The following is a 25,654-nucleotide window of genomic DNA, read 5'->3' as shown; positions in this document are numbered from 1 at the left end:
AAACATTTCCCCATGAGCCAAAAACCATCACAAAAACAAATGTACCTTTCTGAACCAGAGCTTTACTATTTTATTTTTAAATCATAAGACAAAACTACTGTGCATTATGTGGCAAAAGTTCCGTCTATTCTCCGGGTGCCCCAGAATTTAAGCAAATTATAAAGAATTGCAATTATAAGGGTAAAAACCTGAAGGATGGGCCTATATGTGGATAAATGTGGATGAGTTAAATACAGCACCCTCTAGTGGCCACAAAACTGAACTGCAAACAGCAGATTTTTATCTCTGTATATATTTATTTGTATGCATCCATTCACAGAAAACAGTGTTTTAATACAAACATAAAGCAAACAAAACAAAAGAAACTGAAGCTGCGTAACAGAAAAAAGTCAAATAAAGAGAAAATGATTCAGAAAAAGACAAAACTCAGAATGAAGGCTGATTGATGACGGTGAAAAGGACAAAAAACACACCATAATACCCCCATACCTCCCAACATTCACCAACATTTGTCTCTTTTTTTTTTTTTTTACTTAAGTCTTTATATTTTTTATAATGAAAATCATGTCATATTCAGTTCTGATAAAACATCAGTTCTCCTGTAGATCCTGTTGTTTCAGTAGAGCTCAGATTACACTTCTTCAGACTGCGTGTGCTCCTCATCACCTCAGCTTCAGCATCTCCATCCCAGCATTTAAAAGGTTCACCTGTAACAAAGAAAGAAAGATTCACCTGGATTCATGCAGTAACACCTGTGTGTTACAAATGCAATGAATTCAATTGTGAAAAACTGGTTATCTAACAATAAATCTAACCAGGAGTCAGGTCAGACAGTTTGTACCTGCAGCCCATATGAACTACAGCAGATTGTTTTGCTGTGACTCTTATACAAAATACAAAAAGGTAGAAATTGCTGTGATATTATAGCATTAAACTGCATGATTATGAGCTAGAAACACAGCTATGGGTATCAGCTAGTTTACTATCAGGAGAAATTATAAGTAAGCAATGAGTACTGTGTATTATTTATATTTCGGGAAAATTACATTAAATATATCAAAACAATTATATATATTTTTCCAACTGATGGGAGCGATCTGGGAAGCCCCAGTCCATGGATGTAATGCATTGTCATGCGTAATCAGCAGTGATGGTAAAGTTACTTTGAAAAAGTAATCCGATTACTGATTACTCCTTTAAAAAGTAACTTAGTAACTTTATGGATTACTTGATTTTAAAAGTAACTAAGTTACTTTACAAGTTACTTTATTAGTTACTTTCAGCAGCTGCAGACACCACCTCCCGCCGCCTTAACATAAACATTATAACCAGTTTTGCCAATACTCCTTTTACTGGAAAATGCATTTTTAACATCAACAATTTATCTCTATTAAGTTGAACTATTTCCTAAAATATATATATATTTTTAATAAAAATAAAAAAATTAACTTAAAATATTAAAATATATATATATGGTCTTTCTTGATTTTACTAAACATAAATACTTGTTTTTATAAAAAATATATAAAATATTGAAAGTCTTTCTTGACCTGACATATTTAACACTGTAAAACTGAACATTGAACCTGTTGTTCTCTGCAGGGCAGCAAGGAGTGGTTTTATAAAACAGAACCGTGTATATGGTCTAGACCAGGGATCACATATTTGCAGACTGGGGTCCGGGTCCGGACCCAGACGTTGTCCAATACGGACCCATACCGGACCCAACTACTGAGAAGGATTTAATTCTGACAGTGTTCATTTAAAGCACCGGAAATTTGTGGCAGACCGCTGCCCTGGCTAGTGAATTGGGACGCGGCCGCAAAAAAAAAAACGCCTTTATAAAGAGATACTGGCGAAACCCGAGAACTGGCGAAAAACGAAAACGGGCGGAAACTAAAGACACGCCGAGCGCGAGAGAGAGAGACAGGGGAGAAAGCACAAGAACATGTATCCTGGTAAAGTAGATTTACATGTAATTATTATTCGAGTATAATTGTTAATGCATAGACAGAAAAGTCAGACTTTTCCTGTAGCTCTCGAGATTGGAATACTTTACTTCTGACCATCTACAACATTTTTCCTGTAATACTTTTGTCTATTTTCTTACTTTTTGTCTGATTCATCTACTGGCGTGTCAATGATTTTCTTCAGTAAATTTTATTCTAAACTGGATATCCTGACTTCTGTTTTTTCTTGTCCGTCTGGCTCACATACATTTTTGCTGTGGTAAATTACCCTACACAACCTACCTGGCCTACTTAATATTTAAATGGTAGTATTTATTAATAGAAGTTTAAATTAATTTAGGTGTGCATTTACCTTTTCAAAACAACAATAACACCAACAACAACAACCAGGCAATAAAACAAGGTTTGAAATCGCTGTCAGTAACTATTAAAGTAAGAAATAAAGTAACTAACGTACTTTTTAAGAAGTAATCAGTAATCCTTTTTTTAAAGTAACTATGCCATCACTGATTATTAAATGATTCCACAATTTGTGTCTTTTTCATCCTTAAATGTGATATATATATTAAACAGTTTCTTTAAAGGTCACCTTCCGTCGTTTTTTCTTTCATTTTAAAATGTCTAGTTGTGGTCTCTAGTATGAATGAATGACATGTGAGCCGTTTTTGTAAAAAAAAAGTGCTCAGGTGTCTCTGTATAGCTCTTTTTTAATGGACTGTTTTAGGGGCGTGTCCAAAATGACCGGATTCCAGCTTTGCTCATGAATATTCATACATGCAAACACCATGCAAATATCTCTCCTCTGATTGGCTAGGAGCACTGCGACGCCCTTCCACCGCTCTGCCGCTCACTGCCTCCCACCTCCTAACTGATGAGCGGTGATGTTGCGTCGCTTCAGCTCCGCCTCTGGGAGTTTCTCGAGCCAAGGTGGGCTGGTCTGTGAGTTTCTGCCTACGTAGGCAGAAAGATAATTCAAAATTCACCCGTTTTTCGGAGGGGGGGAGGGGGGATTTCTTTGCTTAGCTCCTGCAGACAATGGGGGCTGCAAAACAGTTTAATGTGCAGGTGTACACATTCAACTCGGAGAGACCTACTGTATTCCACAAAAAACAAGAAAAATCGGATTTTCACGGAAGGTGAGCTTTAAGTTTTTTTTTTACTTTTACCTTAAAATTCTTTAAGTAATTTTGTTGTACACTGTGCAATGACAATAAATGTATCTTATCTTATCTGCAATATTTTTCAAATCAGGCTAAAGGCCTCAGAACACTTTTGTGCAGAGACGACATTCACATGGCTTCAGTGAACAAAGTGAGGTAATTACAGGGGGAAAAAAAACAGCCACAGACGTCGTGCAGAGAGGGTAGTTTTCAGTTCAGAATGTGGAAAAACTAACCTGGGTTTTAGACAGAATCAGCGTAGAGGTCAGGAGGAGGCAGCAGCTCCATGTCTGCAAAACTGCACTGTTCCTCCTCGCTGAGAAACCGGTGAAAAACAGCATCAGCATCATCAATCAGATACAGTTCCTGCTGCTATTAATTCATCATCCATTTTCTTATAAGCTTTTTGTAATGCGACCAACAGCACAGTTTACAATCTCACCACATGATCACCACTTAATAATATGATTAGGATTTCTTTGCTTAACCTGGCAACCTTAACCTTCTAGGACAACACTACATTTTGCTCTATAAGGGCCTGGTGTCCTCATATGAGGCCATTATACTGCCACCTACTGGTTTAACAGTTTCGATTTTGTTCAGAAGTCTACAGTTTAAATGAACAGTAAATACAGTAAAATTCTATGTTTTTTACTTTGTTTTTTATGTCTTCGTGCATCAAACGAGGCATTCAAATTCAAATATTGCTCAAAAGGGGCACAATTGTCGTTTCTACTTTTGTTTTGCACTCAGAAAAAAAATGCTGCTGTGTTCAGACACAAAATAAAAGTTTTGCACATCATTACTAAATAATAATTAAATAAAAAAATAAAAAAATTGCAACTTCATTGTGTTTTATCACAATATAAAACTAACGTCCTCATATGTGGACGTAATTTTTCTCAGAAACTACATCATGTAAAAATATAATTCTCTGTTTTTACACTAATCAGGTGCAAATTAGCCCAAACAGCAAAGAGAAATATAAAGAGTTCAGGTTTTAGGAGGTTAAATAAACACCTCATACCCAGTATTTATCCTTTAACACTCACCCATACTGAGGTTCCTCCACAGCGCTCAGCAGACCTGCCAGTAACAGACAGTAACATTAGTGTGGGCGGAGCTACAAGGCTTCAGCAGTGGACTAACAGGATGAGGAGGACAGTTGTGAACATATGGTGTCGACACTTTCACCCTCTAAACAGTGGTGATCCAGCACCTCAGGGCTGAGGAGCGTCACCGGTGGTGTCGGACTGGAGGAGATAAAGAGCTGCTGCAGCATGAAGCTCACGCCCAACCCTGCTAAACCTGAACCTGCTGCACCATTTCTAACACCAGCTGAGCATTGAGGGGTATGAAGACCCCAGTACTGAGCTGTAGAGCGGTGGAGGAACTGTGTTCTCTGGAATGATGGATGGAGCTCAAAACATCCTGATATCACGAATGCTCTTATCATTACTGAATACGACCCAAAATCAAGTAGCAATCCTTCACTGCACAGTAGAGACAGTTACTCCAACAAAAGCAGAATAAAGTATTTTTAATACCCTTGATTTCAGAAGATACAATACTTTTGTCCACATAGTGTATAAAATACAAACCAAAAACCCCAAGCAGAGAACAATAGAGAAGGGACTTACCTGGAGCGATGAAGCTGAAAAACAGAACGAACAATAACAACATTTAATTTACATATTATTTGGAGCATGTTTAAGGTCATGGGACAGCAATGTACTGTACCAGTCACTTAAATTCAGTATTTATTCATTTAGCAAAATCACTTGTTTTAATCCCGTTACTGTCCACTCCCGACCAAAAATAGCTCGTTTTTATCCCGTTACCGCCCGCTCCCGCAAAAAATGGCTCCTTTTAATCCCATTACCGCCCGCTCCCGCCAAAAATAGCTCGTTTTAATCCCGATACCACCTACTGTTTTAGTCCTGTTACTGCCGGCTCCTGCCAAAAATCACTTATTTTAATTCCGCTACCACTCGCTCCTGACAAAAATCCCTTGTTTTAGTTCCGTTACCGCCCGCTCCCGCCAAAAATGGCTCGTTTTAATCCTATTACCGCCCGCTCCCGCTAAAAATCACTTGTTTTAATCCCGTGAACGCCTTTTCTCGCCAAAAATCGCTTGTTTTATTCCAGTTACTGCCCGCTCCCGCCAAAAAACGCTTGTTTTAGTCCGGTTACTGCCGGCTCCTGCCAAAAATCACTTATTTTAATCCCGCTACCGCTCGCTCCTGCCAAAAATCGCTTGTTTTGATCTCGTTACCGCCCGCTCTCGCCAAAAATCGCTTGTTTTAGTTCCGTTACCAACGCTCTCGCCAAAAATTGCTTGTTTTAATCCCGTTATCGCCTGCTCTCGCCAAAAATCGTTCATTTTAATCCCATTATAGCCCGCACCCACTGAAAATCGCATGTTTTAGTCCCGTTATCGCCCGCTTCAGCTCCGCCCGCCACATACACATTACTGCCACTCATAACATTCACATAACATTCAGCTCATAACATGCAGAAGAACCCACACACATATCCCACAAATGCAGCATTCTTTAGTTTCAATGAAACATGACAAAATTCATGATGCACAATACTATTTGGTGTCAAATTACTTTTAGCAGGTTAGGGTATACTTGAAATTAAACCATACGTTACCACTTATTTAAACTGTCCGATTCTTAAACCCATGAAAAAACGAGTTAACTGGGGTACTGTACTTGGATTCGGAGTCGGTGCACTGGGTTACAGTGCGGAGATCTTCTCTGGAGTTCTGGAAGAAAACTGCAAGCTTCTGAAGAGCCACATGAGTTACTCTGGGGAACAAAAGCAGATGAACACTTTTATACTTCATTTCTCACGTATTTGTATTGATTTATATACAGTGTGTTTGTGTGATTAGCTTACTGAGATGGGATGTCCTCCATACTGCCAGCACTCAGCACATGTTCAGCACTGCCGTTACCACCAACTACAACAACAGCAAAACTGTTTAGAGCTTATTTTAACATAAATACTGTATTTTAGACAAAAAATGCAATACAAAATTGTAAACGATTTACCACAAAATGTCCAAAATCAGGGACGCCATTATAAAACAGTATCTTCCCAGAAATAATTGCCATCAGCAGGTATTTTTGTCATTTAAGACCATTTTGTGTCACTTATTATCTTCGCTGTCCAATGAAAAACACTGCTCTCCAAAACAGCAACTTTACAGGAGAGAGAGAAAACCTTGTAAACGTTCAATGGAAGTCAAAATCATTTGTTTCAGGTCATTTTGAAGAGTTTCTATTGGTCTGTTCATCAAGAAATTTTGACAGTGTAGGGGACAATCGACAAAAATGGAGATACGTGTTTTTCATTGGACAGCAACGCTATGCTAGTATTTTTGTGTTATTGTATCCTTTAAAAAAAAAAAAAAAAAAAAAAAACACAACAATAGACTAGTTAACCATTAATAATATTTTGAAAATCTAACTGAAATATATTAAAAAAATTAATAACGTGAATAAAAACATTTTAAGGGAAGTTTACATAATGGCTTATTTATATTAATAGTAAATGCAATGAGTAATACAGAGAAGAGCAACTATTTATGCAGCTACTGTATCTATTTACTCTAGATCAGGGGTGTCCAAACTACGGCCCGCGGGCCATTTGCGGCACGTTTCCTTTTTTGGAGCGGCCCGCGAGGTATTTTAGAAATAGAATGAAAGTTGGCCCGCTGTTAAGCAGGTTTTTATAATGTGAGATTCAAAGTTTGAACTCTAGGTGTCAGAAACGGGCAGTTGTAGCGCAGAAAAACGGGGCAAAAGAGTCTAAAAGCGGAGAGAGTGCGTATTTCGAGCGCAGAAAAACGGGCCAAAGAGTCTAAAAGCGGAGAGAGTGCGCAGTTGTAGCACAGAAAAACGGGGCAAAAGAGTCTAAAAGTGGAGAGAGTGCGCATTTCGAGCGCAGAAAAACGGGCCAAAGAGTCTAAAAGCGGAGAGAGTGCGCAGTTGTAGCACAGAAAAACGGGGCAAAAGAGTCTAAAAGTGGAGAGAGTGCGCATTTCGAGCGCAGAAAATCGGGCCAAAGAGTCTAAAAGCGGAGAGAGTGCGCATTTCTAGCGCAGAAAAACAGTCTAAAAGTTGCCGTAATTAAGGAGACATCATGAAATTAAACATCAATTTGAAAAATCTTAGTTTACACAACACTGTCAAAGATAAAGTCAGTCAAGTAAAATGGTGTGTAAATGAAATAATCAGGAAAAATTTATTTTTTTAAATGGTATAATTCATTATTTGTTTTATTATAGAGTGTGGCCCGTGACTTCAAATATATTTCTCCTTCTGGCCCCCAACAAATAAAGTTTGGACACCCCTGCTCTAGAGAATAACCAGATTAAGTAATTAATATTTACCAATGTTGTCAGATTTATTTTATTACTGCCTATCAGACATTTACATGGAATTATTCAGCTCCTTCCCCTCTAATATCTATATATTTAATTTCTAGTCTCACACGATTTAAACCCCACACAGATTTATTGAAAGACAAAATGTATAATAATCAGTTAGCATCAATAACAAAACAGCAGCTACACACTTACAGACGTCCGGCATGGAGACGGCCCTGTGAGGACCCCTGAGTGAACAGGAAACGGAAGCACAAATAAAACTATAATTTCAGAAATACTGTTTTTTAATCTATAAAAGCATATTTATTCATCCAACAGAACTCCTACATAACTCACATGTTTTCTGCTAAAGCGGACAGAGTCTCATCCTCCCCGCTCCACTCCTCACTGTCATCAGTGACTGAAACACAACATACAAACAGCAGTTTAACACATTTCCAATAATACACTGATCTCACACACCCACCCACCCACACACACACGGAGACACTTACAGCTGCTGGTCATAACCGGGTTGTGATGTGAAGACCTGCAAAAAGGTACAATCTCAGTCAGAGAGGCAATAATTCAGTTTTAACCAGTAGAAACATCTGTCTAAATTCTTTTCTTTTTCTATTTTTCTCCAAATTTAGCTAGACCCATTGTCCCACAAATTCAGCTGTATTTCCCCTATCACTAGTGATGCCTCAACACAACTAGGGGGTAGACTAGCACACGATACTTGTGAAGTCAGACTCCGCCTCTTTTTGAACTGATTGCAGAGTAGCATCACAGTGCTAACACTCGGAGGAAAGCGCAGCGACTCGGTTCTGATACATCAGCTCAAAGACGCAGCCTTGTGCTGGTCCACATCACCCCTAGTGATGAGTGATGAGGGGAAAGAAAGAGCGCCATCTACTGTACCCACCCAGAGAGAGCAAGTCCAATTGTGCTCTCTCAGGGCTCCGGCAACTGATGGCAAGCTGCATGACTAGGACTCAAACCAGTAATCTTCTGGTCATAGTCCTTATCTGTCTACGTTTTAGGGGTTTCATTTTTAAATTATATTTTAAAGGTTTTTTTTTTAATGATATCCTTTTAAACCATAATTACTGTCAATATTATATACAATATTGTCATACAAGTATATTGTTACTAATAATACAAATTCTATAAAAGTACAAGACTGAAAACACCACTTTACAGTACCTTTTAATGTTAATTTGTAAATATAATAAACAATTCCTTTTGAATAAAGGGGGACAAACAAAGTGAGCAAGCAGGAGTGAAATAATAATTGGGGAGAAACTTGTAAAATGTAATAATAATAATAAAAAAAAAAAACTGAGCACCTGCTGCTGAGGCTGAGTGTGTCCAGCTCTCCCGGTCCTCGTCCAGCAGCCTGCGACGCTCTCTTCCCCAACTCCAGCATCTCCTTCATATTCAGCTCCACATTCATCACCGAAATATAACCATCTGCACACAACAGCAGCATCACGCCAATCTCAACATTTAAATTCCATTACTTTAAGCAGGTTATTGTGTTTTTGGAAATGATGGCAGTGTGTAAATAGAGTAGCCACTCCCATTGCATTTGACAACTGAAATCAATATACCATTAGAACTGCATGTGTATTTCCATATTTGTCTCACACACTGATTTTAGTCCTGAATAACCAGATACCATATTTTTCGCACTATAAGGCTCACCGGATTATAAGACGCATTTTAACAGTTTGTCCAAACACCCTTCAGACTGGGTGACACAGGGTATAATTTGCCCCAATAAATCACTTTTTTCACCGTTATCCAGCTCAAAGCAGAATATGTAGACTCCGCATAGCATAGTAGCCGGCGGCAAGAGTAATGGTGGCGCTCAGAGATGAAGCTAGTGTTATAGGATTAAGCTTCTTCTGCACTTTTTAAGTTATTAATGCCTCGTTTTAAATGTCCGAGCTCTCCGGATTCTAGTAAGGAGGTGTGGAGCTACTTTGAGCTGGATAACGGTGTAAAAAACTATTTATCAGGGTAAATTATGCCCCGTGTCTCCCAGTCTGAAGGGTGTTTGGACAAACTGTTAAAATGTCTGGATCTCAGAACGCTGTGGGAGAACGGAGATGTGCTGTTCATCAAAGGTAAGAACTTTTTATTATGTTTTACTACAACAAAAATCCATTTTACACCAGAGTTCTCCTTTAAATTTTACGTTATCGTGTTGTTAGTAGGCCTGTCACAAACCATATCATCCCAGAAATTACTGTGATCAAAAAAGGCCAAAAAAAAAAAAAAAGGTCACTACCAGGATTTAACTAAGCAATTATATAAGAGCCTCCCATTCAATAATTACTCTAAGGGTGATTACTCTATTTTTTTGCACCATAAGGCGCACCGGAGTATAAGGCGCATTTTAAGCGACACTAGTAAGGAACAGGGGTGTCTCCATGTTTTCCTTCTAATTCAGCAGGAGGTGGGGGTAGCTACCTAAGTTAAAGGTAAGTGAGTAAGTGAGTAAAGCACTTCCGTTTATTTACAGTAAGCTTAGATTCCAAATTGTCACTAAGGCTGGGTGCAGCAGCATTAGCGTTAGTGGCTAACCACTAAGGCTAGCCCGGTAAATGCCGCCCGACAGCACTAGACTGAGGAACCCCGAGTGTTCCGGCAATATTAGGTAGCGGTTCGTCCCATGGAGCTCGTTTTAACGCTGTAAACTTGCGGGCAACAGTCCGATATACTCACCTCTGAACCACGGTTAGCGGCTAATGCTAATGCTGGTAGAGAAGTAACTGAAACTCCATGTATAACTCTGCACTAGTAAAACTCCTACATAAGCCATACTGATGATTTTTGGGAAAATAAAGAATTTTAAGTGCACCTTATAGTGTTTAAAATACCGTACTAATTTGACTATCATGTGATTAAAGTCTATTTAGGATACAGTACAGTGAGCTCGGGGTTTAGTGCACGCTGCTTACACTTGTGTTGGGCGTCTCTGGCCAGCCATTTGCCCTTGGGGCAGTTGGTGGTGCGGATGATGCTGACCGTGTCTCCGCTCGTCACCTGCAGGTCGTGTTTGCGGAGCTTGCTGGTCACCAGAACCCGGGCGTGGTACATCGGCTCCTCCTGTCCGGTGATCTACTGGGACAGAGGGGGGAGAAAGATCCAGATCACACAGTGGAAAAACACAGGTTATCTACATAAACTAAAGGACCAGGCTTTATACAGTCAAACTTATATTGGACTGGGGATCAATTCATTAATCAATGAATAAATGACGCATCTGAAATTATGGGAGCAGGTGTGAGTTCTGATAGTGGATTCTATTTCTGAAGTTGTACAGTGTTTATTTAAAGGTTAACTGAACCCCCTGATTTTAACTGACTCCTAGTTTAGAATGTTTAGAACTGGGTGATGTATGGGTTTAGGGGCGGGGCAGCAGGGAGAGCTGATTAGACTGAGCACAGGGAGGGTATTATTGATTGATTTAGGACGTTTTCACACCTGTAGTTTGTTTCTCTGGTCCATATCAGTCGATGAGTTTGTTTACTTGGAGCGTTTTCTCCCTCTGTTTAGTCTGGTTTCACATAGGCATAAATGTAAACGCACCAAAATGCGCATCAATAAACCACGCGAGCAGGCTGTGTCCTGTGATTGGTCAGTGCGTGGTCTGGCGTGGAAGTAAATATACATATACAAAAAAAGTAAATACAGCGAGAAGATTCTGTGTTCCAGCGCATATATGTGTTTTTACACTGAACGCTGAAACGCTGCGCTTTTAAACACAGTGTTTCTGCATGCAGCGCAGATTTATACATAATAAACAGAGTCACGCGGCTGTGAGCAGTGAGTGATTGCAGCGCAGACGGCGCGTGCATGGACACAGTGTTTGTTCACAGCTGTGGTAATTAGCGTTATCTGGCTAATATATCAGTTTAAACTGTGCTTGCTTTATCAGCAGTTTAGCTCAAATAAATGGCTTATATTTAATAGCTGGATCCGATCGAGACCGGATCACGTTCTCACCAAAGTGAACAGCTCCAGAGTTCGTTTGGTACCGGACCGAGACCACCTCCTCTAGCTGGTCTCGGTCCGGTTCTTTTGATCCGCACCCGAGTGTGATTACTGTTTTCACACCTGCTCAATCAAACCGCACTGAAGTTACAAACGGACCAGAGTTCGTTTTAACCGGACCAAACAGTGCTGGTGTGAAAACGCCCCTAAATTGTGTGCCAAAGTACAAAGAAAACTTTGAGGGCGCTGCAGAGGAGGAAAAATCACAATAAAAGCGTTTTCTTTTTTTGGACAGAATCAGATATAGTTTAGTTTGTGTTGTGTCTGGGATCATCATTGCCATTTTAGTTCTAGCCAACACCTAGATAAGCATAGTTTTTGTTGTTTGTGAATATAAATAAACCCCTAATAAACCACAAATGAATTACAAGCAGATTCTCATACTCTTATAAAACTGCATGTTTCATAATGAGTTTTCATTGCCTTCACTGTTTGCAAGTGAACAAAAAACATTTTAAATTAACTAAACTACAAAACTCTAACAGGAGACTCACTTTAAACTTCTTTTTCATCAGGTTTTCCTTTTTCTCCCTCTCCTTCTGTTCTTTCTTCTCTCGCTCCAGACGCTGTTTCTCTCTCTTCCGCTGCTCTTTCTCATCCTGGTGTTCCGGACTCAAGCGCTCCTTCCTGACGGACTCAGATATACAGTTACGTATACAGACAGAAGAATACAACACTTGTATTCTGGCAAAGCAACAATATTCCCTTCTTTCTGTTACATCACAATCATAATAAAGGGGCACAATACTGTATGTAAAAGCCTCTTGGTGGATAATTATTACTACAAGTGATTTATATGTCAGCTGCAACAAGTTATTTAACCCTAACTGATGCAGGGAGTAGCTTCTCACTTGTTAAACAACCATGTGGAAAGACTCCACTCCTGTGGTCGTGGAAAAGCTGTTGATCTGTTTCAGAAGGGTGAAATTATTTACATGCATCAACAATGCAAAGGAAACATCTAAAGATATTTCTGAAACTACTAAAATCAGGTTAAGATGGAGGAAGAAGGCTCGCTGTGGCAACCGCTGCAAAAGGAAAAGCCGAAAAAAAAAGAAGAAGACGACTAAAATTGGGTTAAGAACTGTCCAACCCATTACTAAATAATTGTGAGGAACTTGTGGAAAGTTCTATTTAGATGTTTCAACAGTATTCTCAATAAAAGAGTAAAAAAAGCCTAAAGTTCTAGTAAAGACACTTCAGACTATAATCAGAACAAGAAAGAGAGAGAGAGCATTAGCACCCTTCATCTAAAGCAGGTCCTACGTACCATTGTGAGACGTGCCGTATGCTTTTGTAGGTTTCCTCTCTCTAAACAAGACAAAAGATGAAAAACATATATATTCATTTCCACCACCTCTGATTAGATTTTTATGTCTGAAAAGGATTTATCATTAAATCAGCTTTACTCACCGCTGGAGACTCAGCATAGGGATCTAAAAACACAAACCCAGTAAAAGAGTTAAAGTTTATTAGCCACATTTTTACACACTGGCTGTTTATGTGGAAAAAGTTTAAATGCTTCAAATAGTAAGATTTTTCCAGTTCTTTCTATTTAACTGTAGAAGATAACTTTTTGTGTTTGAAATAATACAAAAATAAACAAACAAAACTCCAAGTTTCTCATTATGAAATTTATGCAAGACGAATTTATCTTGTTATTAAATGTATAGTTTAAGTGTTTATAGAGGGGCTTTATTACTGAACAGTTGGTAAAGTAAACTCACTCTTGGGAGGATCTTTGCGTTTGCGGGAGTTTTCTCTGATCTGCAGTTTGGTGATGGTCTCCACCTCTTCATACACGTTATCACACACTTCATACTGATCCCCCTGCTGACTGAGACTGAAACAACAACCTCTTCATTCACACAATAAACGTTAATTAACGTTGCAAAGGCCTGTAACTGACATCATCAGGTAGACCTCAACTATAAGAGACAAAATTTAAAATAACATTCTGATTTTTAAAGAATTTGTTTAATCTTTTATTTCTGATTTTTCCCCATTTTCTCCCAATTTGGATATCCAATTGTCCCACCCCTTTGTGCGTCCCCATCACCGGTGACGCCCGTGACCCTTGGAGGATGCGCACGAGCACACGCCTCCTCCGACACGTGTGAAGTCAATCACCCCTTTTTTTGAGCTGCTGCGGATGAATCATTGCCTGAGCGGTTAGCGCGCTCGGAGGAAAGCACAGCGGCTAGGTTCCGATTCATCCGCTCACAGACGCCTCGTGCCGCCCAGCGCCACCTCAAGTGTGATGGGGAGAGAGCGCCATCTACCCACCCCAGAGGGAGCAGAGCCAATTTTGCTCCCTCTGAGCGCCGGCAGCTGATGAGTGGGGGTTCGAACCTGCGACCTCCCGCTCATAGTGGCAGCGCTTTAGACCGCTAGACCACTCGGCACCCCCTGATTTCTTAAGAATTTATTTGAAAATAATGGTGGAAAATAAGTATTTGGTCACCTATAAACAAGCAAGATTTCTGTCTGTCACAGACCTTTTTAACGTCTTTAAGAGGCTCCTCTGTCCTCCACTCTTTACCTCTATTAATAGCACCTGTTTGACCTCGTTATCTGTATAACAGACACCTGCCCACAACCTCAAACTGTCACACTCCAAACTCCACTATGGTAAAACCCAAAGAGCTGTGGAAGGACACCAGAAACAAAATTGTAGACCTGTTGCACCAGGCTGGGAAGAGACTGAATCTGCAATAGGCAGCAGCTTGGTGTGAAGATCTATTGTGGAAGCAATAATCAGAAAATTGAAGACCTACAAGACCACTGCTAATCTTCCTCCATCAGGGGCTCCACGCATGATTTCAGCACGTGGAGTCAAAATGATCACAAGAACCGTGAGCAAAAATCCCAGAACCACACGGGGGACCTAGTGAATGACCTGCAGAAAGCTGGGACCACTGTTACAAAGGCTACGGTCAGAAACACACTACGCCACCAGGGACTCTCGCAGATCTCCCAGTGCCAGACGCGTCCCCCTGCTTAAGCCAGTACATTTCCGGGCGCGTCTGAAGTTTGCTAGAGCATTTGGATGTTCTGACAGAGTATTGGGAGAACGTCATATGGTCAGATAAAACCAAAGTAGAACTGTTTACTACTAGAGTGAAAGCTGCTGAGTTGCATCCAAAGAACACCATACCAACTGTGAAGCATGGGGGTGGCAGCATCATGCCTTCAATCAATGTTTCTCTGCAAAGGGACCAGCACGACTGGTCCGTGTACATGAAAGAATGAATGGGGCGGTGTATTGTGAGATTTTGAGTGCAAACCTCCTTCCATCAGCAAGGGCTTTGAAGATGAAATGTGGCTGGGTCTTTCAGCATGACAATGATCCCAAGCATGCTGCTATGACTTCAAGGTCCTGGAGAGGCCTAACCAGTCTCCAGATGTCAACCTCATAGAAAACCTTTGGAAGGAGTTCAAAGTCTGTGTTGCCTCCCGACAGCCCCAAAGCATCACTGATCTAGAGGAGATCTGCATGGAGGAATGGGCCAACACATAGACTGTATATAGCTGGACAGAGCATCGTCTCTTAAAAGTGAAGCCACCACAGGTCGGGCGCCCCCTGCTGTTCGGCTGCAGAAAGCTGTGTAACTCCACCCATCCCCATAGGTTTCAATGGCAAAACAGACAACTTTCAATCACGTTTTTTTCTAATATACTGTAATTCTACCTCCATTATTTAAATGCAACAGCTAGTGTAACCTCTGTTTATATTGTCAAATTTTTATATCCCCACAGAATTCGGTTTTTAAAACGTTATTCGGCTCTATTCAAAAAAGGTGTGGTTATGGTAAAAGGGCTGCTTATGGGCGGGACCAATAACAGACCGTCAGCTCCGCTCCGCCCCGCTCTGCAGTCTGTGACCGCGAGGCAGCCCTCAGGGGCGGGGTTATTCAAATGAGTAGGCGGTCTCTCCACAGTCTTTCTCCCTCCTCTGGTCTCTACTGCGCAGACTCTGGTCTCTGAATCGCCAAAATGGCGGAAGATTTTGGCTTCATTTTCATTGAATGAATGGGAACGGCGACACGGCGTCCATCTTTATATACAGTCTATGGGCCAACATACCAGCAATGGTGTGTGCCAACCCTGTAAAGACCTGACCTCTGTCATTGCCAACAAAGGATATATAACAAAGTGTTGAGATCAGAGACTGTAAAAAAAGATGGACGCCGTGTCTCTGTTCCCATTCATTCAATGAAAATGAAGCCAAAATCTTCCGCCATGTTGGCGATCCTGATACCCGAGTCTGTAGAGCGCAGTAGAGTCCAGAGGAGGGACAAAGACTGTGGAGAGCTCCTACTCATTTAAATAACCCCGCCCCTGAGGGCTGCCTCGAGGTCACAGGCTGCAGAGCGGAGCGGAGCTGACGGTCTGTTATTGGTCCCGGCCATAACCAGCCCTTTTACCACAACCACACCTTTTTTGAATAGAGCTGAATAACATGTTTAAAAACGAATTCTGTGGGGATATAAAAATTTGACAATTTAATCAGAGGTTACACTAGCTGTTGCATTTACATAATGGAAGTAGAATTACAGTTTATTAAAAAAACGCGATTGAAAGTTGTTCTGTTTTGCCGTTGAAACCTATGGGGATGGGTGGGGTTACACAGCTTTCTGCAACCGAACAGCAGGGGGCGCCCGACCTGTGGTGGCTTCACTTTTGAGAGACGATGCTCTGTCCAGCTATATACAGTCCATGGTTGATATGAACTTTTGTTATTGACCAAATACTTATTTCCCACCATTATTTGCAAATAAATTCTGTAAAAATCAGACGAATGCGATTTTCTGATTTTCATTTTGTCTTTCATAGTTGAGGTCTACCTATGATGTCAATTAAAGGCCTCTATCATCTTTTTAAGTGGGAGAACTTGCAAAATTAGTGACTGACTAAATATTTGTTTCCCCACTGTAGCTCTATTTGAGTAATGTTCTAATCCATATTATGAAAAAAAAACTAATCAACTAAGTAAAGAAAAAATACTTTAAGAAATGAAGGTCAATAAGAAAGATTCCATGAACTTTAAAAGCATCCTCAAGTGCAGTCAACGCAAAGACCATCAAAAACATTATGAAGATGAAAGTGGCTCTCATCAGGACCGCCCCAGGAAATGAAGAACAAGAGTTAACAGCTCCCCAGATAGAAGTATTTTGTTTTTTTTCAACACTTAAGTTACTACATGATTCCTTATGTGTTCCTTCATAGTCTAGATCACTTCACTATTCATTTACTATGTAGGAAAAAATAAGAAGAATTGAATTGGCTGGTACTGTAATTCTATTCATATAAATATATATATATTTAACTAACAATTCTTATTTTACCTTGGCTCTGAAGGAAGTTCACAGTTAATCAGGTCAGGTGGTACATTATGATGAGCTCCATTCAGGATGATCTCAGACGTGGCTTCAGGGTTGGGTATCTCTACAGTCGCCTCAGGCTGAAGCGCTACATCAGGCCAGGAGTCGGCCCACTGCTCTGGAGTGCTATAGCACTGCTGAGGAGCGTTATAGCTCTGCTCTGGAGCGTTATAGCTCTGCTCTGGAGCGTTATAGCTCTGCTCTGGAGCGTTATAGCTCTGCTGAGGAGCGTTATAGCTCTGCTCTGGAGCGTTATAGCTCTGCTGAGGAGCGTTATAGCTCTGCTCTGGAGCATTATAGCTCTGCTGAGGAGCGTTATAGCTCTGCTGAGGAGCGCTATAGCTCTGCTGAGGAGCGCTATAGCTCTGCTCTGGACCAGTGAGATCCACTGCAGGGTATATAGAGGGATTCAGGACCACCTCAGCACCTCTCTCAGGGTCCTGCAGGTGGGCCCCAGGCTCCTGCTCTGGTCTGGGTGGGGGCAGCGGGACTCTGAACTCGGTGGATTCCAGATCCAGAGCCGCCAGGTTTATCAGACTATCGTTTAGAGCTTCCAGCACAGACGCCTCAAAATCCGGGAACTCAGGAGCTTCAAACTCAGGAGGAGGAGGAGGAGGAGGAACTGCTGAACTCTCAGCATCCAGAACATCTACTGATACGGATTCAGGAATATCGGCCAGATCTGAAACATAAGAGAAACATTCAAAGTTTCCTCCCCACAAATATCAAACACAATATACTGTACTGTAAAGCCTGTCCCAATAATTACATTATTAATGTATCTTATGAACCTGAATGATCCAGCACTTTTTTATATATATATAAAACGAGAGAAACGAGGCAAAAGAGTCTAAAAGCGGAGAGAGTGCGCATTTCTAGCGCAGAAAAACGGGCCAAAGAGTCTAAAAGCGGAGAGAGTGCGCATTTCTAGCGCAGAAAAACGGGCCAAAGAGTCTAAAAGCAGAGAGAGTGCGCATTTCTAGCGCAGAAAAACGGGCCAAAGAGTCTAAAAGTTGCCGTAATTAAGGAGTTTAATATTAAGAGAAATCATGAAATTAAACATCAATTTGAAAAATCTTAGTTTACACAACACTGTCAAAGATAAAGATAGTAAGTCAAGTAAAATGGTGTGTAAATGAAAGTAATCAGGAAAAAAGTATTATTTAAAGTGGTATTTTTCATTATTTGTTTTATTACAGAGTCTGTGGCCCGTGACTTCAAATATATTTCTCCTTCTGGCCCCCAACAAAAAAAGTTTGGACACCCCTGATTTAGAGCATGTCAGTGTGTCTTTGCTATCGTAACAACAAGAAAAGTACAGCTTGCCCTCCTCAAAACACTCATAAGGCTTGTACTAATTTTCTTTATTAATCATGGGTGTGGTTAATTTTGGGCATAATGGGAAACAAACCAATAAATCAGAGTGTCTCTTGCTCATCATTCCCTTCAAGAGCCAGGTGAGCTCTGACTTTGGCGGCTTGCTATTTTATCGGTGCAGCTACCTGGACGTGTCCAACAAACGCTTCTCAGCAGAGGAAACTGACCTGCTTGTTCACACTGTGAAGGAGCTCCAGCAGCTCATTTACGGGAACAGCAATGTTATTTTATTCTTAATTCTGTTTATTGTTGATGTGAAAGTTGGGCCAGTGCACTGCAAGTGTGCTCTCTCGAGGCTCCGGCAGCTGATGGCAAGCTGCATGACCGGGATTCAAACCAGCAATCTCCCGATCATAGTGGCAGCGTTTTAGACCGCTGGACCACTTGGTGCCCCGCTGCCAGGAATATTGGAATACTGTCAGGGTTTTAATCAGTCACTGGTGCACCCGTGTTATCTGTTGCCAAGATAGCAATACTCCAGAAACTTACCTCAACAGAGTCTACTTCCAGATCACCACATCCATTGGTGTAGATATATTTACAATATGGCTTATTTTTTACCGCATACATTTTTTTTTTCATTGTAGCAATTGACAATACTTTGCTCTAGCAGATTTTGGTAAAAAGTCAGAATTGTATAGGATTTCAGACGATTACATTTGACTTTGGCTTCTGGTAATAAACCTTATATGAATGTAGAATTCACTAAAACAGCAGTTTACTCACTTAAAGAACACACGTCGTTCCTGGTTTCAGGAGACAGCCCGCAGGTGTATGAGCTGAGGTCTACCTGTGGAGGTCTGTGTGGTTTTACAGGTAAAGCTCCCAGAGATCCCAGGTCAGGAAGTGGTCTTCGGGCTGGAGGAGGACCAGCGCTGTGTACTCTTGACCTCACATCTCCATTTAGATTCAAAACGGCTCTGGTCACTAAAAAAAAAACAAATAAACGCTTTTAAACAGTAAGAATTAATCAAATCTTACATTAACAGTATTTTTGGAATTGGTTTCTACATTCATTGTCCATTTTACCAACTGATCCTACAGGACTCTTTATAGTTCTATAGTAATTATTATACTATATTAGGGCTGCACAATATTGGCAAAAATTGACATTGCAAATGTTCTTTTTTGGACGATATATATCGCAATATTAAACAATGCAGGGCCCATAAGGCCACCAGCCCCGCCCCCACCCGTGCGCTGTCTCGCGTCCGGACCAATCAAAAGCTGAGTCAGCGCCGAGCTCTCAAAACCCGAGGAAAAGAGCAAAACAACAGTAATCGGCCCTTTAATCAAGCATTTAAATCAGGATTTTTAAAAGGTAAATAAGAGCGTTTGTTTTTCTGGGATTAAAAGCGTGAAATATCTGCGCTGCAAAAACTGTGCTGGACTGAGGTGCACAGCTTTCCACACGTGCTCACATTTACAAGCACGTGCCCAACCATGTGAATGGAGGCCATGCGGTAACCTTGTGTTTACTCCTCCCCCTCCCCCTTGCGCTTCTCAGGCAGCAGCAGCCTGTCACTCACACAGACACAGAGACAGCGCTGTGCATCTACAAAACATTCCAACCTGACGTATTTGATTTAATTCCCTTAAGTGACATTGCACGTCTGGCCATTTGACAATTGCACATGCGCACATCGCAATGGCGATGCTTAAACGATATATCATGCAGCCCTAGGTAGAAGTATAGATATTAGAGTTTAAAATACTTCTGTAGAAGTTGAAGTATCAACTCAAGCTTTTTACTCTTTAAGTAAAAGTGTTTAAAAAAAAGTACTGGTTTCAAAATGGCTTATGGTATAAAAGCAAAAATAAAGTAAGGGGTGATGTGCAGGTGTGATGGATCACAGTTTAAACCAATAGGGAGTCAGAATGGTATATGTTTACACTTCTCTACATCCAAGCACAGTTAATTAATTCTGAAGACATACAATAAAGCCCTATGGTTTGCTAGTTAACCAGCAGCAGTTAGGTTGCTGAACTTTATCTATATCAGGTTTTTGAAGGGTTGGGATTGGATCTTACTGTGGGTAAATGCACTGGTCTGCAGTACAGGCAGGGAGGTGTAGGTGGCTGAAGCAGTGGAAACCCAAGAGTTCGCCTCACGGTGAACATTCTCGTAATCTCCAGAAGGCGGTGAACTCTGACCTTTACTGGCGTAGAAACTCTTGGGTCGGGCATAAACCAGCAGATTCTTTGGCGAGAACTTCTTTTTGGCTTTCTCTAGAGTGCTCAGGACATGGCCCACTGAGGAGGAGCTTTCTGTCGACGGTTTTGGGGGTGTACCTGGTTGTTCTGGGCTAGATCCAGAGCTTGACCCCTGACTGTGGTGGTTGTGGTGATGATGGTGGCTGAATCCGTTGGGTACACTTTCCCCCGTTGGGGTGGACTCTACAGAGTGTGGTTTGTGGCCATTTTCAGCACGTTCTCCAGCAGCTTCCAGAATATCCTTGATGCATTTGGAAAACTTGGTGGGCTTGAAGGGGGCGGGCATGGCTTTCTTCCCGCATTTGATTGGTGACGTTACCAGTTTAGCAGACGGAGTGACCTGGTCGTGCTTTGACTCGTGATTGGACGAGAGCTGGGCTGGAAGAACCAACGGAAACTGGCGATCCTTCATGGAAAGCCTTCCAACACCGGTTCCACCGTCGTTCCCATGGTGGAAGAAGCTGGTAGGGACTGAAACAGGGCGTTTCACTGTTCCCGCCCTCCGCTCGTCTCTGAGAACAACTTGAGGCGTGATGTGGTTCCTGTCTGCTGTAGAAGAAGGGGTGCTGTAGACTGCAGAGGTGGCGCCCCCTGGTGGAAGTGGTGGTAAGCGCTTGGGTCGGTGAGGAACCGCCGGCCTCTCCTTCGACTGGAACTCCTCCTGAAACTTGGCGCGAAGAGATTTGAAGTCAATGGCGGTATCCTACAGTCAGAGAACAATGATAAAAAGCAGTTAGAACAGTTCATATAATACGGTTTTATTATTTTAACAATGTGGAGAACATGGACTGAATAACAGAACTGAGGAATAAAAGCAAACTTTATATATCAACACAAATAAAAATTCATAGTAATCTGCATTTCAAAAATTTAGTTATTTTTAGTATTTGTATATATTAGGTTTCAGAATATTTTTAGTATTACATATATTAAGGGTGTGCCATATTGTATCATATGTAATAATACCGCCAACACATCAAGGTACTACTATTTTTATTTATTTTTTAGCAAAAGAAAATTCACACTGTTCTCATTTCCCATTATATATCTACTAGAGACAGATTATATCTGTCCAGTATCATTTATTTTACTTTAATTCTGGATATATGGAGATATTTGGAGTGCATTATTAGTATAATAAGTATCATGATATTCTGGATCATTGACTTCTGTTACAAATCTGATAAAATTCTTGTATTTTTTTGTATATTGTATTTTTTAATCTCTCAGTTAGGGGTGTACCATATCATATTGTATGCAATAATAAAAAATAATTTTCATTTTGTTGCACTTGTAATGATGTCTAAAAATGTACTGCATATTGTTTTTTTTTTCTTTTAATAATATTTAGTGTATATCACCACAAGGATTTCCTCACCCATCCAAATCACTAAACACAGGTGTTCCAATCAATACCATGTCCACATGTGTATAAAAGCAGCAGTTAGTCATTGCAGATGATCAATTTAAAGAATAAATGAAATCAAGCAGGAAACTGCAGGTAAATGCTGAAATATTATGTTTGCATCAATCTAAGAAAGCCTTTAGAATGTAAAATATAAAACATTATAGTTTGTTTAACACTCTTCTGTTTACTAAATAATTTCATTTATTTTTTTCTTGATGGGGTGGATGACTTAAGTATTAACCTACAATTCAGAAAATAATTTAAAAACGTTGACAAACACTGAATTTATGGTGTGCAATTTGTGTTTTATTGTTTATTTAGTTATTATCTATTTGCAATGTTAGTAACAATAATAAGATCACTATCTACAATAAAAAAGTGTGCTAAATATGAAACATCAACTGGAAAAACAATAATGGAAAGCTATGAAGAAAGTATAAAATAATTAATATATAAAAAATAAAATAAATTATATATTTAACAAAAAAAAGGTTGTGAAGATAGATAAATCAGTGGTATGGGTGAATGGGAGAAAATGAGTAAAAAAAAAACAAAAAAACAAAAGGTGGATAGATATTAAATGGATTCAAATTAATTGATTTATTGATTGATTGGTGGGAATTAAAGGCTGCAAAGTATTGATATATATATATATATATATATATATATATATATATATATATATATATAATATTAAAAAAAAATACTACTGCAACAATATAAACTTGAATGTAATTAAATATAATAAAGAGAATCATACATAACAAAACGTTTTAAAAGTTGTGTTAGCATCTCATAAACAGTAACTTTCTGTAAAATAAAAAAATACAACAAACATCTACCACAAACCTAAAGTATAGCATTTTAGTGCATGCACTAAAATATTTAACATACATAAATTTAACCTTAACCAACAAGACATAAGAACAGCTAAATGAAATGGAGAACAAACTTCCACTGATCTTCTCTTAGCTCACCTAGCTCCACCATCTATCCCTCCTTCTCAGCTCTCCTCACCTGAGCTTTTCCTCTCTTTAGCTCTCCTCACCTGAGCTCAGGTGTGTTAATGAACTCTTACCATGCTGGGCTCGAGTCCTCATCAGTGAGCGAGGCTCATCTCCGCGAGGAAAGGAATTAGAATAATCCGGTTTAAGTAAATCAGTGTGAACGCTCTGGAACTCTCCGCCTCCAAACTAAACAAACCGCACGAGCCGCGGGAGCGCGCCTTTTTCATCGCTATTTGCGCGCGTTCTGCGCAGGAACCGGGAGCGCGCACGTGTTTGTGCGCAGGCGCGTTCCAATCAGAGGAGTAGTTCCCTAAGAAATGTGCACTACACAGTACATTCAGACACTTCCGCACTCCAAACTACTTTAACCAGTCAATAGTTTGGAAGTTTGGAAACACCTCTCCACAGTTAATGTGTTTCTTTCTTTTTATGATTTTTTTTTACATTGTAAATTTAATATGTAGACTATATTAAAGCTATACAGGAACACATGCTGAATTATTCTGTAAATAAAAAGTGTTAAACAAATTAGAATATTAAAATAAATGCATCACATTATTATTATTAATAATAATAACAATAATAACAACAACAACAACAACAACAACTAGATTGCAGTTCCTGCAGAAACTGCGAGTGTGATTGCAGCGCTGGCTGGTATCTGCTAAGGTGTTGCTAGGTGGTTGCTAAGGTGTTGCTAGGTGGTTGCTAAGGTGTTGCTATGGTATCCGGGGTGGTTGCTAAGATGTTGCTAGGTGGTTGCTAGGTGGTTGCTAAGGTATTGCTAGGCGGTTGCTAAGGTGTTGCTATGGTATCCGGGATGGTTGCTAAGGTGTTGCTAGGTGGTTGCTAGGGTGTTGCTAGGCAGTTGCTATGGTATCCAGGGTGGTTGCTAAGGTGTTGCTAGGTGGTTGCTAGGCGGTTGCTAAGGTGTTGCTATGGTATCCGGGGTGGTTGCTAAGGTGTTGCTAAGTGGTTGCTAAGGTGTTGCTAGGCGGTTGCTAAGGTGTTGCTATGGTATCCAGGGTGGTTGCTAAGGTGTTGCTAGGTGGTTGCTAGGCAGTTGCTAAGGTGTTGCTATGGTATCCGGGGTGGTTGCTAAGGTGTTGCTAGGTGGTTGCTAGGTGGTTGCTAGGGTGTTGCTAGGCGGTTGCTAAGGTGTTGCTATGGTATCCGGGGTGGTTGCTAAGGTGTTGCTAGGTGGTTGCTAGGTGGTTGCTAGAGTGTTGCTAGGCGGTTGCTAAGGTGTTGCTATGGTATCCGGGGTGGTTGCTAAGGTGTTGCTAGGTGGTTGCTAGGGTGTTGCTAGGCGGTTGCTAAGGTGTTGCTATGGTATCCGGGGTGGTTGCTAAGGTGTTGCTAGGTGGTTGCTAGGTTGTTGCTAGGGTGTTGCTAGGCGGTTGCTAAGGTGTTGCTATGGTATCCGGGGTGGTTGCTAAGGTGTTGCTAGGTGGTTGCTAGGTGGTTGCTAAGGTGTTGCTAGGCGGTTGCTAAGGTGTTGCTATGGTATCCGGGGTGGTTGCTAAGGTGTTGCTAGGTGGTTGCTAGGTGGTTGCTAGGGTGTTGCTAGGCGGTTGCTAAGGTGTTGCTATGGTATCCGGGGTGGTTGCTAAGGTGTTGCTAGGTGGTTGCTAAGGTGTTGCTAGGCGGTTGCTAAGGTGTTGCTATGGTATCCGGGGTGGTTGCTAAGGTGTTGCTAGGTGGTTGCTAGGCGGTTGCTAGGGTGTTGCTAGGCGGTTGCTAAGGTGTTGCTATGGTATCCGGGGTGGTTGCTAAGGTGTTGCTAGGTGGTTGCTAGGCGGTTGCTAAGGTGTTGCTAGGCGGTTGCTAAGGTGTTGCTATGGTATCCGGGGAGGTTGCTAAGGTGTTGCTAGGTGGTTGCTAGGTGGTTGCTACGGTGTTGCTAGGCGGTTGCTAAGGTGTTGCTATGGTATCTGTGGTGGTTGCTATAGTGTTTCTAGGTGGTTGCTAGGTGATTTATATGCATAAATTAGATTAAATGGTGTTTGCACGTTGCTACGCAACGTGCAAATACACCAATCAGCTATGCACGCTAGGTTGCTCTGGCCGTTCGGGGGTGTCCAAACTTTTGACCCGTGGCTCCATTACACACAGTACTGGGGGGCCGGGGTGTCCAAACTTTTGACCCATGGCTCCATTACACACAGTACTGGGGGGGGGGCCGGGGTGTCCAAACTTTTGACCTAACGCTGTTTTATCCCATAGCTGCTCCATACACTCACAGTACTGGAGTTCTAGCTACCTGTCCTTCGATCTAGCTGCCGTCCTCCGATTGGCCCCATTCATTCCAATGGGGCCACTTCGTACGACATTCGTACGAAATCCGTACGTCGTAACTTTTCGTAACGCATATTTTCGGAAAGAGCTCAATAAGTTCTACAGGTCCTCAATTGGTTTCATCTTAGTATTTCAAAAATTGCGACGTCCACGGGCGTGCAAAGTTCTGCCCATTCATTTTCAATGGGCAAAAAAACGCGTACTTACGAAGTTTTTACGAAAAACGTAAGTCCGATCGGAAAGCTGTATACAAGCCCACCATTCCCGATATGGACGCACGTTTTCTCTTTTGAACGAAGTCGATATTTCGAAAACTGCGGCACTAGTTAACCGGACAAAAAACAGGTGGAATAATAATAATAACTAGATTGCAGTTCCTACAGAAAC

The 25,654-nt window shown here is 41.0% G+C and overlaps 1 protein-coding gene across 2 annotated transcripts; it reads right to left on the bottom strand.

Annotated features, from left to right (window-relative positions):
• Positions 1 to 274: 274 nt before the first annotated feature.
• On the bottom strand, positions 275 to 23,183 carry si:ch211-188c16.1 (uncharacterized protein LOC562677 homolog). 2 transcript variants are annotated; one of them, XM_049482729.1, is made up of 19 exons: positions 23,041 to 23,183; positions 20,372 to 21,257; positions 19,067 to 19,267; positions 16,928 to 17,645; positions 13,307 to 13,437; positions 12,993 to 13,015; positions 12,850 to 12,890; positions 12,074 to 12,206; positions 10,484 to 10,643; positions 8,864 to 8,987; positions 8,027 to 8,061; positions 7,869 to 7,932; positions 7,725 to 7,759; positions 6,038 to 6,101; positions 5,851 to 5,946; positions 4,771 to 4,784; positions 4,183 to 4,216; positions 3,367 to 3,446; positions 275 to 707 (listed from the first exon to the last, which is right to left on the bottom strand). In XM_049482729.1, the coding sequence occupies exons 1-18, from the start codon at positions 23,041 to 23,043 to the stop codon at positions 3,374 to 3,376; spliced, it is 2,835 nt and encodes a 944-aa protein (XP_049338686.1). In that variant the 5' UTR covers positions 23,044 to 23,183; the 3' UTR covers positions 275 to 707; positions 3,367 to 3,373. The 2 variants fall into 2 exon arrangements, with proteins under 2 accessions (XP_049338686.1, XP_022522418.2); XM_022666697.2 differs by having other exon boundaries at positions 13,307 to 13,422.
• Between the last annotated feature and the right edge of the window lie 2,471 nt (positions 23,184 to 25,654).

Source organism: Astyanax mexicanus, chromosome 8 (genome assembly GCF_023375975.1).
Source record: "Astyanax mexicanus isolate ESR-SI-001 chromosome 8, AstMex3_surface, whole genome shotgun sequence".
In the NCBI taxonomy this organism is placed as follows: Eukaryota; Metazoa; Chordata; class Actinopteri; order Characiformes; family Acestrorhamphidae; genus Astyanax; species Astyanax mexicanus.
Note: the sequence above shows the minus strand (reverse complement) of the source record. Positions and strands in the feature narration are given on the sequence as shown.